General features: G+C 35.7%; 1 protein-coding gene across 2 annotated transcripts in view; it reads left to right on the top strand.

The window, feature by feature from the left end:
* Positions 1-12,987, top strand: part of KIFAP3 (kinesin associated protein 3) — a 166,361-nt gene that overhangs the window by 53,447 nt on the left and 99,927 nt on the right. For both annotated transcript variants that reach the window (XM_032636471.1, XM_032636472.1), the window contains exon 10: positions 6,272-6,434. In XM_032636471.1, the coding sequence (XP_032492362.1) occupies positions 6,272-6,434 (163 nt within the window). The remainder of the gene's footprint in view (positions 1-6,271; positions 6,435-12,987) is intronic.

Raw genomic sequence — 12,987 nt, 5'->3', positions numbered from 1 at the left:
ATCATGAATGGTAGTTGGATTCTGTCAAATGCCTTTTCTGCATCAATTGAGATAATCACATGGTATTTCTTCTTTAGACTGTTAATGTAGTGAATTGTATTGGTTGACTTTCAAATGTTAAGCCATTCTTGCATTCAGCAGGTAAACACGACTTGGTCATGATATATTGCCTTTTTATATATTGCTAGATTTGATTAGCTAATATATTGTTAAAGATTTTTGTGTCTGTGTTTATGAGGGATTACTAGTTTATAGTTTTCTTATGATGTCTTGGTCTGGTTTTACTATTAGGGTAAGTCTGACCTCATAGAATGAGTTGGGAAGTATTCCCTCTTCAATTTTTTTGGAAGGGTTTGTGTAGAATTGGTATTATTTCTACTTAATTGTTTAATAGAATTCACCAGTAAAAAAGTCATCTGGAGGTAGAGTTTTCTTTCTTTGAATTTCTTTAATACCTATAAGACTATTCAGGTTATCTGTTTATTTTTGAGTGGTAGCTTTGTAGTTTGTATCTTTCAAGTAGTTTTTCCATTTCATCAGTGTTGTCAAATGTATAGGTATAAAATTTTTTGTACTTTTTCCTTCTTATATCTTCAGAGTCCAAAGGTCTGAAGTGACTTTTCCTGTTGCATTACTGATATTGGTAATTTGTTTTTCTCTCTTTCTCTCTCTTTTTTTAATAGGTTAGTGGTTTATCAGTATTATTAATATTTTCAAAGAACCAGCTTTTGGTTTCATGTTTGATTTTTGGAGGATATTTTCACTGAATATAGAATTCTAGGTTGACATACTTCATAAATATCTCTGCATTGTTTTCTGGGTTGCATAGTTTTTGATAAAAAGTCTGATGTCATTCTTATCTTTTGTCCTCTATATACAGTGAGTCTTTTATTTTCTGCCTGCTTCCAAGATTTTATCTTTGATTTTCGAAGTTTGAATATGGCCAGGCACACAAGTGCGTGTGTGTGTTGTATTCTACTTGGGGTTCTTTGAGCATGTATCTGTGTTTTGATGTCCTTCATTGTTCTTGGAAAATCCTTAGCCATTATCTTTTCAGGTATTCCTTTTGTCTCTTTCTGCCTCTCTTCTACTGGCTTCCAGTTACACATTGTTAATCCATTTGGTAATGTCTCATGGCTCTTGAATACTGTGTTGCTGTGTTTTGTTCTTCTCGTTTTTATTTTTTTGGGGGGTGGGGTGGGGTTCAGTTTGGAAAATTTCTATTGACCTACCTCTGGGTTTATTAATCCTGGCATTAGCTGTATCAAGTCTACTAAAGAGCCCTTTGAAGTTTTCCTTCATCTTTGTATTATGTGTGTTGTGTGTATTAAAATTTAATTCTTTTGGTATCATTTTTTTCTGTGAGATTATCTGTGTTTACATGTGTTTTTCATCTTTTCCAATAGAGCCTTTAACATATTAATCATAGTTATTTTAAATTCTCTGTCTAGTAATTATACAAGTCATATCTGAATCTGGTTCTGTTGATTGCCTTATCTCTTATCAATGGGTTATTTTCTTGCTCTTTCATGTATCATTTTTTGTTGAAAGCTAGATATTATGTGTAGATTAGTAGAGTGAGATAAATATTATTTATGTATGGAAATGGACAGACCTTTTTTTTAGGTCTTTAATGTAGGGGGGGATTAAGTCATTTTTGTCAGGAGTTTAGCTGTATTTGGTTATCCTCCAGACACCATTAGCTTCAAATTCATCTAGCATTTCTTTGTCTTTGGTAGAGTATTGATGGTCAGAGGATTTTTCTCATTGTTCATGTTCCACCCTCTATTTCAGGCTTTCCTAGCGTGCCTGTGACTCAAAGAGGCTTTCTCCTCATTTTAACTCTCCCCCAGTAATATACTGCTGTTATTTGTCACTTGGCTTTTGCTAATCTGGTGCCAGGGGCAGGGAGGGGAAAAGAAAAGAGACTTTTTCCGTTGTTCTAATTTAGTTTCAGGCTGGTCTTAGGCTTATCCTGTGTCCATGGTTTTCAGCAATGGGGCTTCCTAAGTCATCCTGTCAACTCCTCTCAGGAATTTTTTTCTGTTTTCTGTTTCCTTGCCCTAGCTGCAGTGGGTCTTCACCTATGCTTCAGATGTGACAGGATTTGCCATACTTCCCCAAGAGGCTTAAGTCTTTTTTTTTTTTCTTTTTTTTTTTAGGGGAAATGGGAGAAAAAGATCCAGACAGGATTTTATGCCTTCTCCCCGGTGGCAGCTGTGCCCCTCTCCCAGACCCATGCCACTGAGGGGAAGTTTTCTTCCATCTCCTGTCCTATCCCCAGTTTTTCTTGTGACCCTCTGATAAGGTCCTTGGAAAAGAGCTTGCAAGTGGTTGCAAACTCCCTGAGCATCTGTAGCTTCAGAGTTCTACAGTCTCAGGCTACTTCACATTTGGCCTTTAGCTACTTGTTTAAAAGTTTTTGTGCAGTCTTCCTACTGACTTCTGTGGCAGCTCTCTTTCTCTCCAGTGCTCTGCTCCATATAAACCAGTGTTCATGACCCTTATCTCCTTGGGGGTGCCTATTTTCCTTATATTTCAGGCCAGTTGATTTCCGTGCAACCTCAGCTCTCTGATTTTTTTTTTGCTTTTTTAAGTTATGATTTTGTATTTTTCTTGCAGTTAGAGTGGGAACCATATCCTTTCCAGATTTTTTCCAGATTTTTACATCCTTAGAGGAAGTTTGAGATTCTGCTTACTTTTCTTAATCACTAATGCCTCTATCTGACTAATTGCATGGCATTTTAGTTAATCTGACTACTTTTGTTTTTGCCTTCTTCCAATATATTCTCTGTTTTGTAGTCAGAATGACAGCTTTTAAAGAGCTTCTCGAATGCTATATTTTCCATGTCACTTCGGGGCCTTTGTACACTGCTGTTTTTTCTATGTAGACAGCTCTTTCCTCTGCCTCTTCAATTAACGTTAGCTAATTTCTGTTCATCCAGTACATTGTTCTTCCTCAGAGAAGCCTTCCTTGACAGCTCCTCACACTGAGATTATATCAGGTTTACTCCTTATATTCTTTCATGGTACTCTGTTTATTTCTCACATATAATATCACAATTTATACAGTTACAATTAGATAACTGTATAATTGTGTGTGAGACGGTTGTTTTGGTTTTTTAACTGTATTTCATGCTCTCTAGAATATAAGCTCCATGAAGACAGGAACCATTTCTTTCTTGTTCACCAAAATATACCCAGGGCTTAAATTAAGAAATATTTGTCAAATGGATAAATAAATAAAGCTGGAAAAGAAGTTATACACTGTAATCAAAGAAGCTACTGTAAGAATTACAGTTTTACATAAATGTGACAAATATTTGTCCCTGGCCTCTGTGGAAATTATTGTGTGAAGTTAACGAATGAATCCTGCAGCCTGCTTGGAAGACTAAACTAAGAGAAAGGGAGAACCAAAGTTAAAGAGTCTTTGGAGATGGAGTTGTACTTTTTAATAAAGAGCTCTAGGATATGACTGCAGTGTGGCCATGGAGTATAGATACAGGTCTGAAGGAAAAATTGTTGTTGGTTTGTCAATTTACCATTTAAAAAAAATTGTTTACTCCTTGGCATGGAATGAAAAGAAAAAAATATATTGAGGCCTCAATTATTAATGTGATTTTTATGAGGTCAGTGAAAATTTGCAATAAAGATATGGGAAGGGTGGTATAAATAAATGCTTTAGACCTCCCATAAAAGAAAAGTAGAGCAAGGTTATTCATAAATATTTTGGTAATGAACAAGAAAAATGCGTAGTTATATAGAATTTCTCTCCTTTTTTGGCCATTTCTTTGTAACAATGATGTGAGATATTTTTATAACCAAATTTTTCTGATTATTACTTTGAGAAATGTGAGTACAGGGCTTACACTACCAAGTAAGTTCTGTCCTCTGATTTCTTATCCTAAAACAAGCTCTCCTGAGGCAATTTCATAATCTTCTAGAGTGGGGATCAACAATCTTTTTCTGTAGATGGCTAGAATAATCTGTATTTTAGGCCTGCCCTTCATGTGGGCTCTGTTGCAACTACTCATCTCTGCTGTCTAGCATGATAGCAGCCATAGACAGTCTATAAACAAATGAACGTGGCTGTGTTCCAATAAAACTTATGAAAACTGAAATTTGAATTTCAAATAATTTTCATGTGTCATGAAATATTTTTCATTTTTTTTCAAACATTTAAAAGTGTAAAAGTCAGAAACCATTTTTAGCTCTTGGGTTGTATGAAAACAGATGGCAAGCCAGATTAGACCCACTAGCCATAGTTCGCTGATCCTGGTTCTAGAGTTTAAACTATTACTCATAGCCCAGCTTCTCTTCTGATTTTTGAAGATTTCCAAATATCCACTGAATATCATCTCAAATTAAACATGACAAAACTTTTAGTAATTTTTTGCCCTCCTTGTCCTACACCTGTTTTTCAATTTAAAGATCTTAGTTAATGGCACCTACATCCACCTTATTGACTGTGCAGAAAAGGAACCTGAGATTGCTCTCCTATAGGCCGTCTTTCAAGGTTGGCCCTGGGCTGGTGTCTAGAAACTTGGACTCAGGAGTGTTCTCACTGTTTCCTAACTAATACGTGTAGTTTACTCTTTACACAAGCAATGTGGTTTAAGCTAAACATCTGCTTTCCTTCTCAGGGTTTGGAATTTTACTTTATGCTAGGCAGAGGTTTCCTATGTGACCAGCCCCGAATAAAAACCTTGGGCGTCGAGTCTCAGTCTCAATTCAGTGCTGGAGCATGTTCTGTGTGATTCTATGAGGAGAGGGTTCTAAGAAGCTTACACCTGGCTTCTTTCAGACTTTGCCTCCATGTGCCTTTTCCCTTTTCTGATTTTACTTTGCATCCTTTTATTGTAATAAATCATAACCATGAATATGACTATATGTTGAGTCCTCCTAGCAAATCGCAGGACCTGGTGGTGGTCTTGGGGATCCCCAACACACACTGACCAAGCCAAAAGCCTGAAAGTCACCTTCAAAGCTTCCTTTTCACTTCACATTCAAATGCTTTGACCATATCTTCTAAACACCTCTCAAATTATTTTCTCCTCTTCAACATCTTTGTCCTTTCTTTGATTCAGACCTTAATCACGTCTCACCTGTCTAAGGTAATATATTCTTGTGCCTGCCTTCAGTCTCTACCTATTCCAGTCTGTCCTATACAGTGCCCCTTATTTTCACATTTTTGTGTATGTTTGTATGTATGTATGTTGGGTGTGTATGAATACATATATATGTGTGTGTGTGTATTATATTTATATTTATCTTTGTTCTAGTCTGACCACATCACCCTCTGGACTTAAAATCATTCAGGGCACTCTACTGCCTAAGGAATAATGTTAAACTTCTTAGCAGAGCATTAAAAGCTTTTTGTGATCTGTCCAACGTCTGTCTGTATAGGCTCCTGCCACTTCCCAACATATACTTTATACTATGGCTATATCAAAGCACTTGCAGTGCCTCAGACCAGCTCTTTTATGCATAAATGCCTATCCACTGTTTTTTTCTTCTATTTGGATTACCAGTGTCTTTACCAGAGAGCAAATTATTACACATTGTTTAGAACTTTGTTCTGAATTTAGTCTTTTCTGTTCTTCTAGGTAGCTTGTAGTTCCTTCTAGTTTCTAGAGCACGTCATGCATTCCACTTTTATCATATTGTATTTAAATTATTTGTTTTATTTCTCTGCTGTGTTTTTAGACTGGAATCCTTAAAAGCCAAGACAGAATCTTGTTTAATCTAGCACAGGGTCTGGCACTTAGTAGGTGGAGTCCATAATGTGCTTTCAAGAACCCAAAGTAATTTGTCTTCCAGTTGATGCTATGAAATGAGGGAAGGAAGGGATGAACTGGAAATATATATTTCCTCCTGAGAAGTTTGGTTTCAGAGGGGCTTCCCTGGTGGCGCAGTGGTTGAGAGTCCGCTTGCCGATGCAGGGGACACGGGTTCGTGCCCCGGTCCGGGAGGATCCCACGTGCCGCGGAGCGGCTGGGCCCGTGAGCCATGGCTACTGAGCCTGCGCGTCCAGAGCCTGTGCTCCACAACGGGAGAGGCCACAACAGTGAGAGGCCCGTGTACCACAAAAAAAAAAAAGTTTGGTTTCAGAGAAGTTTACAGATTAAAATGAGAGTAAATAAGTTAACACGTGTTACTTATAAAAAATATATACATGAGGGTAAAAACAATGAAAAAATAATTCTTTGTAATCTTTTTTGTTGTATTGTGCAATAGAGCCTGACTGCATTTGTATTATTACTTTACATAGGTGGAAATGGATATTGTTGAAAAACTGGTAAAAATGATACCTTGTGAGCATGAAGATCTGCTGAATATCACCCTCCGACTTCTACTGAACCTATCCTTTGACACAGGACTGAGGAATAAGATGGTACAAGTTGGGCTGCTTCCCAAACTCACTGCACTCTTAGGTATGCTTTTTAAAAATTAACGATAGTGTTGCTTGGAATTTCCAACATCACTAGAAAATTTAAGTCTGTCTTGAAAAGTCTGCTGAAAAAAAATCATTGTGTATATGTTCTTTGATTGGGTACCTAAATATAAGCAGAATGAATGAAAAATGACCTGTGCTAGGATTTCCATGGTGGTATAGAATGAAATGGAATAGGAACTTTTAGCTGTTTGACTTCATTTACCCCTGTGAAAATGAAACCAGAGTGAAAATATAAAAATACTACTATGGGAGCAAGAATGAAAAATTACTCTCTCTTCAGCATTTTTTTACAAAGCAGATATTGTTTAAGTTCTTATATTCTGCCATACCTTTAAAATACTCCTTACCAATATACAAATTTATGGAGCCTTTTTGTCATCAAGTAAAAAAGGGCATTTTTATATAGTGTCAGAAAATATTATATTGGAGGATTCAGTTTATACATTATTTTCTTTCAGCTATTAGCAAGATATCTATATAGTGAGGATGGATTCAAGAACTAACTCTTCTGTGCTCATACATAATGCTTCTCATGCATAATGCTTCTTAGCAAAATATTTAAAAACACTTTTTGATCTGTTAAGTGTCTGTCTTCATAGGCACCTGCTACTCCCCAACATACACTTTATACTATGTCCATACTGATCCCCTTACTGTTCTCTAAACAAATTCTTTATGCCTCAGTGCCTGTCCACCTGCTTTTTTCCTCCACCTGGAATGCCATTGCTTTTCTTAATGAGAAAGCAAAGTTTTACTCAGCTGTTAAGACTCTGTTTCTTTGTTTAGCACTGCAGCTTCATTCTTTTTTTTTGTAGCTTTCTCCATATATTCAAATATTTTTAAGCAGTGGAATAGTTGGAATGATTTAAAATTAAGTTTATTCTTAGCTATCTAATATCTGCGAATCCAGTCTAATTGACATCATCATTTTTTTTTACAATACTAGAAGTAAAATTTATTGAATATTTACTGTGACAGTTATTTTGCTGTGTGCTCTGTTTACATTATCTTATAGAATCCCTGTCTGAGATCTTTACCCAGGATTACACAGTTAGATAAAAGACAAAGCTCAAATTCAAACTCAGGTATATCTGCTGCCAAAGTTGGATTTATTAACTACTATAATAAACTACTATGTATAATAATATTAAGTTAACTATGATTAAGATAGGCAGCACTATAATTTAAAATTTCAGTTCTCCAAGTCCCCTTAAAAAAAGTTTTAAGGAAATTTATTTCTTACTTTTTTTTCTCAGAAAAGGAAAACCTTTAGTCTATTAGTCAGTCTAAGAACATTTGGTCCATTGGCCAGTCCACAAATATTACACAGGAGTTTTATTATGCATTTTAGAAGAAACTCTATTGAGCAGCACTTTCAAAAACTGCTTTTGGGGAACCAAAGAAATACTAATATCTAGTGAGGAAACAGGAAAACTTTAAAGTAAACTTGGTGGGCCTTGAATTTAATTTATGTGATCCTTTATTTATCATAAATCTAGCAGAATTATATATCGAATATCAGGTTAGATTCTTAGTGTATGAAGATGATAAGCTAAAGTCCTTGTCCTGAAGCAATTCATAGTCTATTTGGTTTGTTCAGTATCCAGTCACCTACTTTAATGAAACAAATAATGTAAAAGAGATTTTTGGGAAATTACTCATAGGGTACTCATTTCATATTTTGTTAACAAGTAGTAAATTTTGGCATATAAGATATTCAATACAAAAAATATTTCTTTCATCTCTCCTAGAGTTCATTTCTGGAGTCAGACTGTCTTATTAGAATTGTCACTTTTTCCTTTTAAACGTGTCACGTTGGGCAAGTTACCCAAACTCTGATTTGGTTTCCTCATCTGTAAAATGAAGATAATAATTATAACCAACTTAAGTTATTTTGAAGGTTAAATGAGCTATTGCATGAACGTACTTAGACAGTACCTGACACATAATTTCTTAATAAGTGTTAGCTATAATCATATTTATTACTAACATCATCATTATCATTTAATGTGAAGTGGACGTTCTGTAAGTGTTGCTGACTTACCTTTCTCTGAGCACAAATATCCTTCTTATAGATATTAAATCGCTGTTAACAAACAAGGTAGCTTATTTATTTTTACTTCCCTGTGATACACGTGCAGTTTAATTCAGTTTAAGTCAGTAAAATGTTGCTAATCTACTATGGCAGAGCATAATGCTAAGCACTGTAGAGAAATATTTTTCAATCTGTAGATATATTGGAACTCAAAAGAGAGAATGTTTCCACATTGATACTTCATACATAAAGTGCCATTTGAGATGGACATTGACAGATTTGTCTTTTTAACAAGGTGATATTTACAAAGGAAGGAAGAATAGAGGCTGTAGAAAATATTTCAGATAAAATGATCAATATTACCTAAGGCATAGATGGCACTAGGCCAGTATGAGGAACAATAACTAAGAAAATAGTGGGAGATAAGTTTGAAAAAATGGGCTCGTATGCTTATGTGGCATCATGAAGTTTAAGGCTGTGCTAAGTGTTATACTTAATATAGTTGATGATAGTAATCATTGCAGGTTTTTGAGCTAGTTGGGTCATAATCAGAGTATTGCCCTAGGGAAATTAATCTGGCATCATTCTACTGGATGCACTAAAATTAGAGTCTAAAGAAGAGAACAGTAGCATGTTGTGTTAGCAGGACAAGAAGTAAAGAAAACCTGAATTAAGGAAGATGTGGTATGTCAGGTATGAGGCAAAAGGAAAGGGCAAAAGAGACATATCATAGGTAGACTTAATATGACATGGCTGCTGTTTGGATATGGATAATGGTAAAGAATTCATAAAAACTCAATGCCTGTTAGAATGTTAGTGCCAGGAACAGAAATAGAGACGTGTAAAGGAAGTAATTTGAGGACATCAGTGATGGATTTAGTTTGAGATATGTTGGAGACATCTTAGACAAAGATGTTCAGTAAGCAGATGGAAACATAGGTCTAGAGCTCAGGAGAGGTAGGAGTTAAAAAAAGAGAAACTTGTCCAATAGATGAGTAAAACTGGAAATCGGAAACCACTAAGTGAGCTATAACAGTCAGAGAAATATGATTATTTTTCAACAGATACATAAAAAACACGTTAAATTTAGGCTGTTCCTGAGAAGCAGTGATGTTCTTGGAATTTTCATGCAGTAGAGAAATGAAGAAACTGAGTAGGAAGAGCAACTGAAAACTTTTTACTTCCTTTTCACTCATTCTTTCAAAGTCATGCTTTATTATTTTCTTTGAAGTATTATGAATTCCTAGGGCATCAGATTTTGCTGCACTAGGGAGAGTAAAGAGCTAGTATTATTCTAACCTTACATTACCTAGGTAGGAGTGGATGAGATCTTAAAAGTTTCCACCTCTGTTCTTAGCTGATCTGTAAAAACTGATTGAAAGCAAAATAATTCAGTTGACATGTTTATGGTTAGCTTGCCTTAGTAACTTCTTGTCTTATCTTTCTATGGCAAGTAAAAGATGATGACTAAGTAGCATTCCTCATGAAAATATACACAAAAATTTTCGTAGAGAATAAATTGAAAAAAAAGAGAAAAGATATTGTGATTTGAATAATTATTAAAAGCAAAGAGGAAGTTGGTAACCGCTCGGCTCTTTTGCCATGTGAGGAACGAATATTCATTTATAAACTCATGAAAACTTTTCATCTATCTGAGAACTACTAAGTTGACTCTAAAATCATTCCTGTTTAGGTAAAAATTTAGTATGTCATACTCTTTATTCCCCCCTCTCTTTTGTTGCCCACAGCCATTGAATTTGAATTTAAGCAGTTTGTTTTTTCAAATGTTCATTTTTCTTTTTTTAAACATCTTTATTGGGGTATAACTGCTTTATAATGTTGTGTTAGTTTCTGCTTTATAACAAAGTGAATCAGCTATACATATACATATGTCCCCATATCTCTTGCCTCCTGTGTGTCCCTCCCATCCTCCCTATCCCACCCCTCTAGGTGGTCACAAAGCACCAAACTGATCTCCCTGTGCTATGCGGCCGCTTCCCATTAGCTATATATTTTACGTTTGGTAGTATATAGATGTCCATGCCACTCTCTTACTTTGTCACAGCTTACCTTTCCCCCTCACCGTATACTCAAGTCCATTCTCTAGTAGGTCTGTGTCTTTATTCCTGTCTTACCCCTAGGTCCTTCAGAACCACTTTTTTTTTTTTAATTCCACATACATGTGTTAGCATACAGTATTTGTTTTTCTCATTCTGACTTACTTCACTCTGTGTAACAGACTCTAGGTCCATCCACCTCACTGCAAATAACTCAATTTCATTTCTTTTTATGGCCGAGTAATATTCCATTGTATATATGTACCACATCTTCTTTATGCATTCATCTGTCGATGGACACCTAGGTTGCTTCCATGTCCGGGCTATTGTAAATTGAGCTGCAGTGAACATTGTGGCACATGACTCTTTTTGAATTATGGTTTTCTCAGCGTATATGCCCAGTAGTGGGATTGCTGGGTCATATGGTAGTTCTATTTTTACTTTTTTTAGGAACCTCCATACTGTTTTCCATAGTGGTTGTATCAATTTACATTCCCACCAACAGTGCAGGAGGGTTCTCTTTTCTCCACACCCTCTCCAGCATTTATTGTTTGTAGATTTATTTGATGATGGTCATTCTGAGTGGTATGAGGTATGAGGTGATACCTCACTGTAGTTTTGATTTGCATTTCTTTAATGATTAGTGAGGTAGAGCATCCTTTCATGTGTTTGTTGGTAATCTGTGTATCTTCTTTAGAGAAATGTCTGTTTAGGTCTTCTGCCCATTTTTTGATTGGGTTGTTTGTTTTTTTGATATTGAGCTGCATGAGCTGCTTGTAAATTTTGGAGATTAATCCTTTGTCAGTTGCTTCATTTGCAAATATTTTCTCCCATTCTGAGGGTTGTCTTTTCATCTTGTTTATGGTTTCCTTTGCTGTGCAGAAGCTTTTAAGTTTCATTAGGTCTCATCTGTTTATTTTTGTTTTTATTTTCATTCCTCTAGGAGGTGGGTTAAAAAGGACCTTGCTGTGATTTATGTCATAGAGTGTTCTGCCTATGTTTTCCTCAAAGAGTTTTATAGTGTCTGGCCTTACATTTAGGACTTTAATCCATTTTGAGTTTATTTTTGTGTATGGTGTTAGGCAGTGTTCTAGCTTCATTCTTTTACATGTAGCTGTCCAGTTTTCCCAGCACCACTATTGAAGAGGCTGTCTTTTTTCCATTGTATATTCTTGCCTTCTTTATCAAAAATAAGGTGACTATATGTGTGTGGGTTTATCTCTGGGCTTTCTATCCTGTTCCATTGATCTATATTTCTGTTTTTGTGCCAGTACCATACTCTCTTGACTACTGTAGCTTTGTAGTATAGTCTGAAGTCCAGGAGCCTTATTTCTCCAGTTCCATTTTTCTTTCTCAAGATTGCTTTGGCTATTCGGGGTCTGTTGTGTTTCCATAAAAATTGTGAAATTTTTTATTCTAGTTCTGTGAAAAATGCCATTGGTAGTTTGGTAGGGGTTGCATTGAATCTGTAGATTGCTTTGGGTAGTATAGTCATTTTCACAATGTTGATTCTTCCAATCCAGGAACGTGGTATATCTTTCCATCTATTTGTGTCATCTTTAATTTCTTTCACAGTGTCTTATAGTTTTCTGCATACAGGTCTTTTGTCTCCTTAGGTCAGTTTTTTCTTAGGTATTTTATTCTTTTTGTTGCAATGGTGAATGGGAGTGTTTCCTTCATTTCTCTTTCAGAGTTTTCATCCTTAGTGTATAAGAATGCAAGAGATTTCTGTGCATTAATTTTGTATCCTACTACTTTACCAAATTCATTGATTAGCTCTGGTAGTTTTCTGATAGCATCTTTAGGATTCTCTATGTATAGTATCATGTCATCTGCAAATAGTGACAGCTTTACATCTTCTTTTCAGATTTGGATTCCTTTTATTTCTTTTTCTTCTCTGATTGCTGTGGCTAAAACTTCCAAAACTATGTTGAATAATAGTGGTGAGAGTGGCCAACCTTGTCTTGTTCCTGATCTTAGTGGGAATGGTTTCAGTTTTTCACCATTGAGAATGATGTTGGCTGTGGGTTTGTCATATATTGCCTTTATTATGTTGAGGTAAGTTCCTTCTATGCCTACTTTCTCTAGGGTTTTTATCATAAATGGGTGTTGAATTTTGTCAAAAGCTTTTTCTGCATCTGTTGAGGTCATATGGTTTTTCTCCTTCAATTTGTTAATATGGTGTATCACATTGATTGATTTGCATATATTAAAGAATCCTTGCATCCCTGGGATAAACCCCAGTTGATCATGGTATATGATCCTTTTAATGTGCTATTGGATTCTGTTCGCTAGTATTTTGTGGAGGATTTTTGCATCTATTTTCATCAGTGATATTGGCCTGTAGTTTTCTTTCTTTGTGACATCTTTATCTGGTTTTGGTATCTGGGTGATGGTAGCCTTGTAGAATGAGATTGGGAGTGTTCCTCCCTCTGCTA

The sequence above is a fragment of the Phocoena sinus genome, chromosome 1 (assembly GCF_008692025.1).
Source record: "Phocoena sinus isolate mPhoSin1 chromosome 1, mPhoSin1.pri, whole genome shotgun sequence".
Classification (NCBI taxonomy): domain Eukaryota; kingdom Metazoa; phylum Chordata; class Mammalia; order Artiodactyla; family Phocoenidae; genus Phocoena; species Phocoena sinus.
Note: the sequence above shows the minus strand (reverse complement) of the source record. Positions and strands in the feature narration are given on the sequence as shown.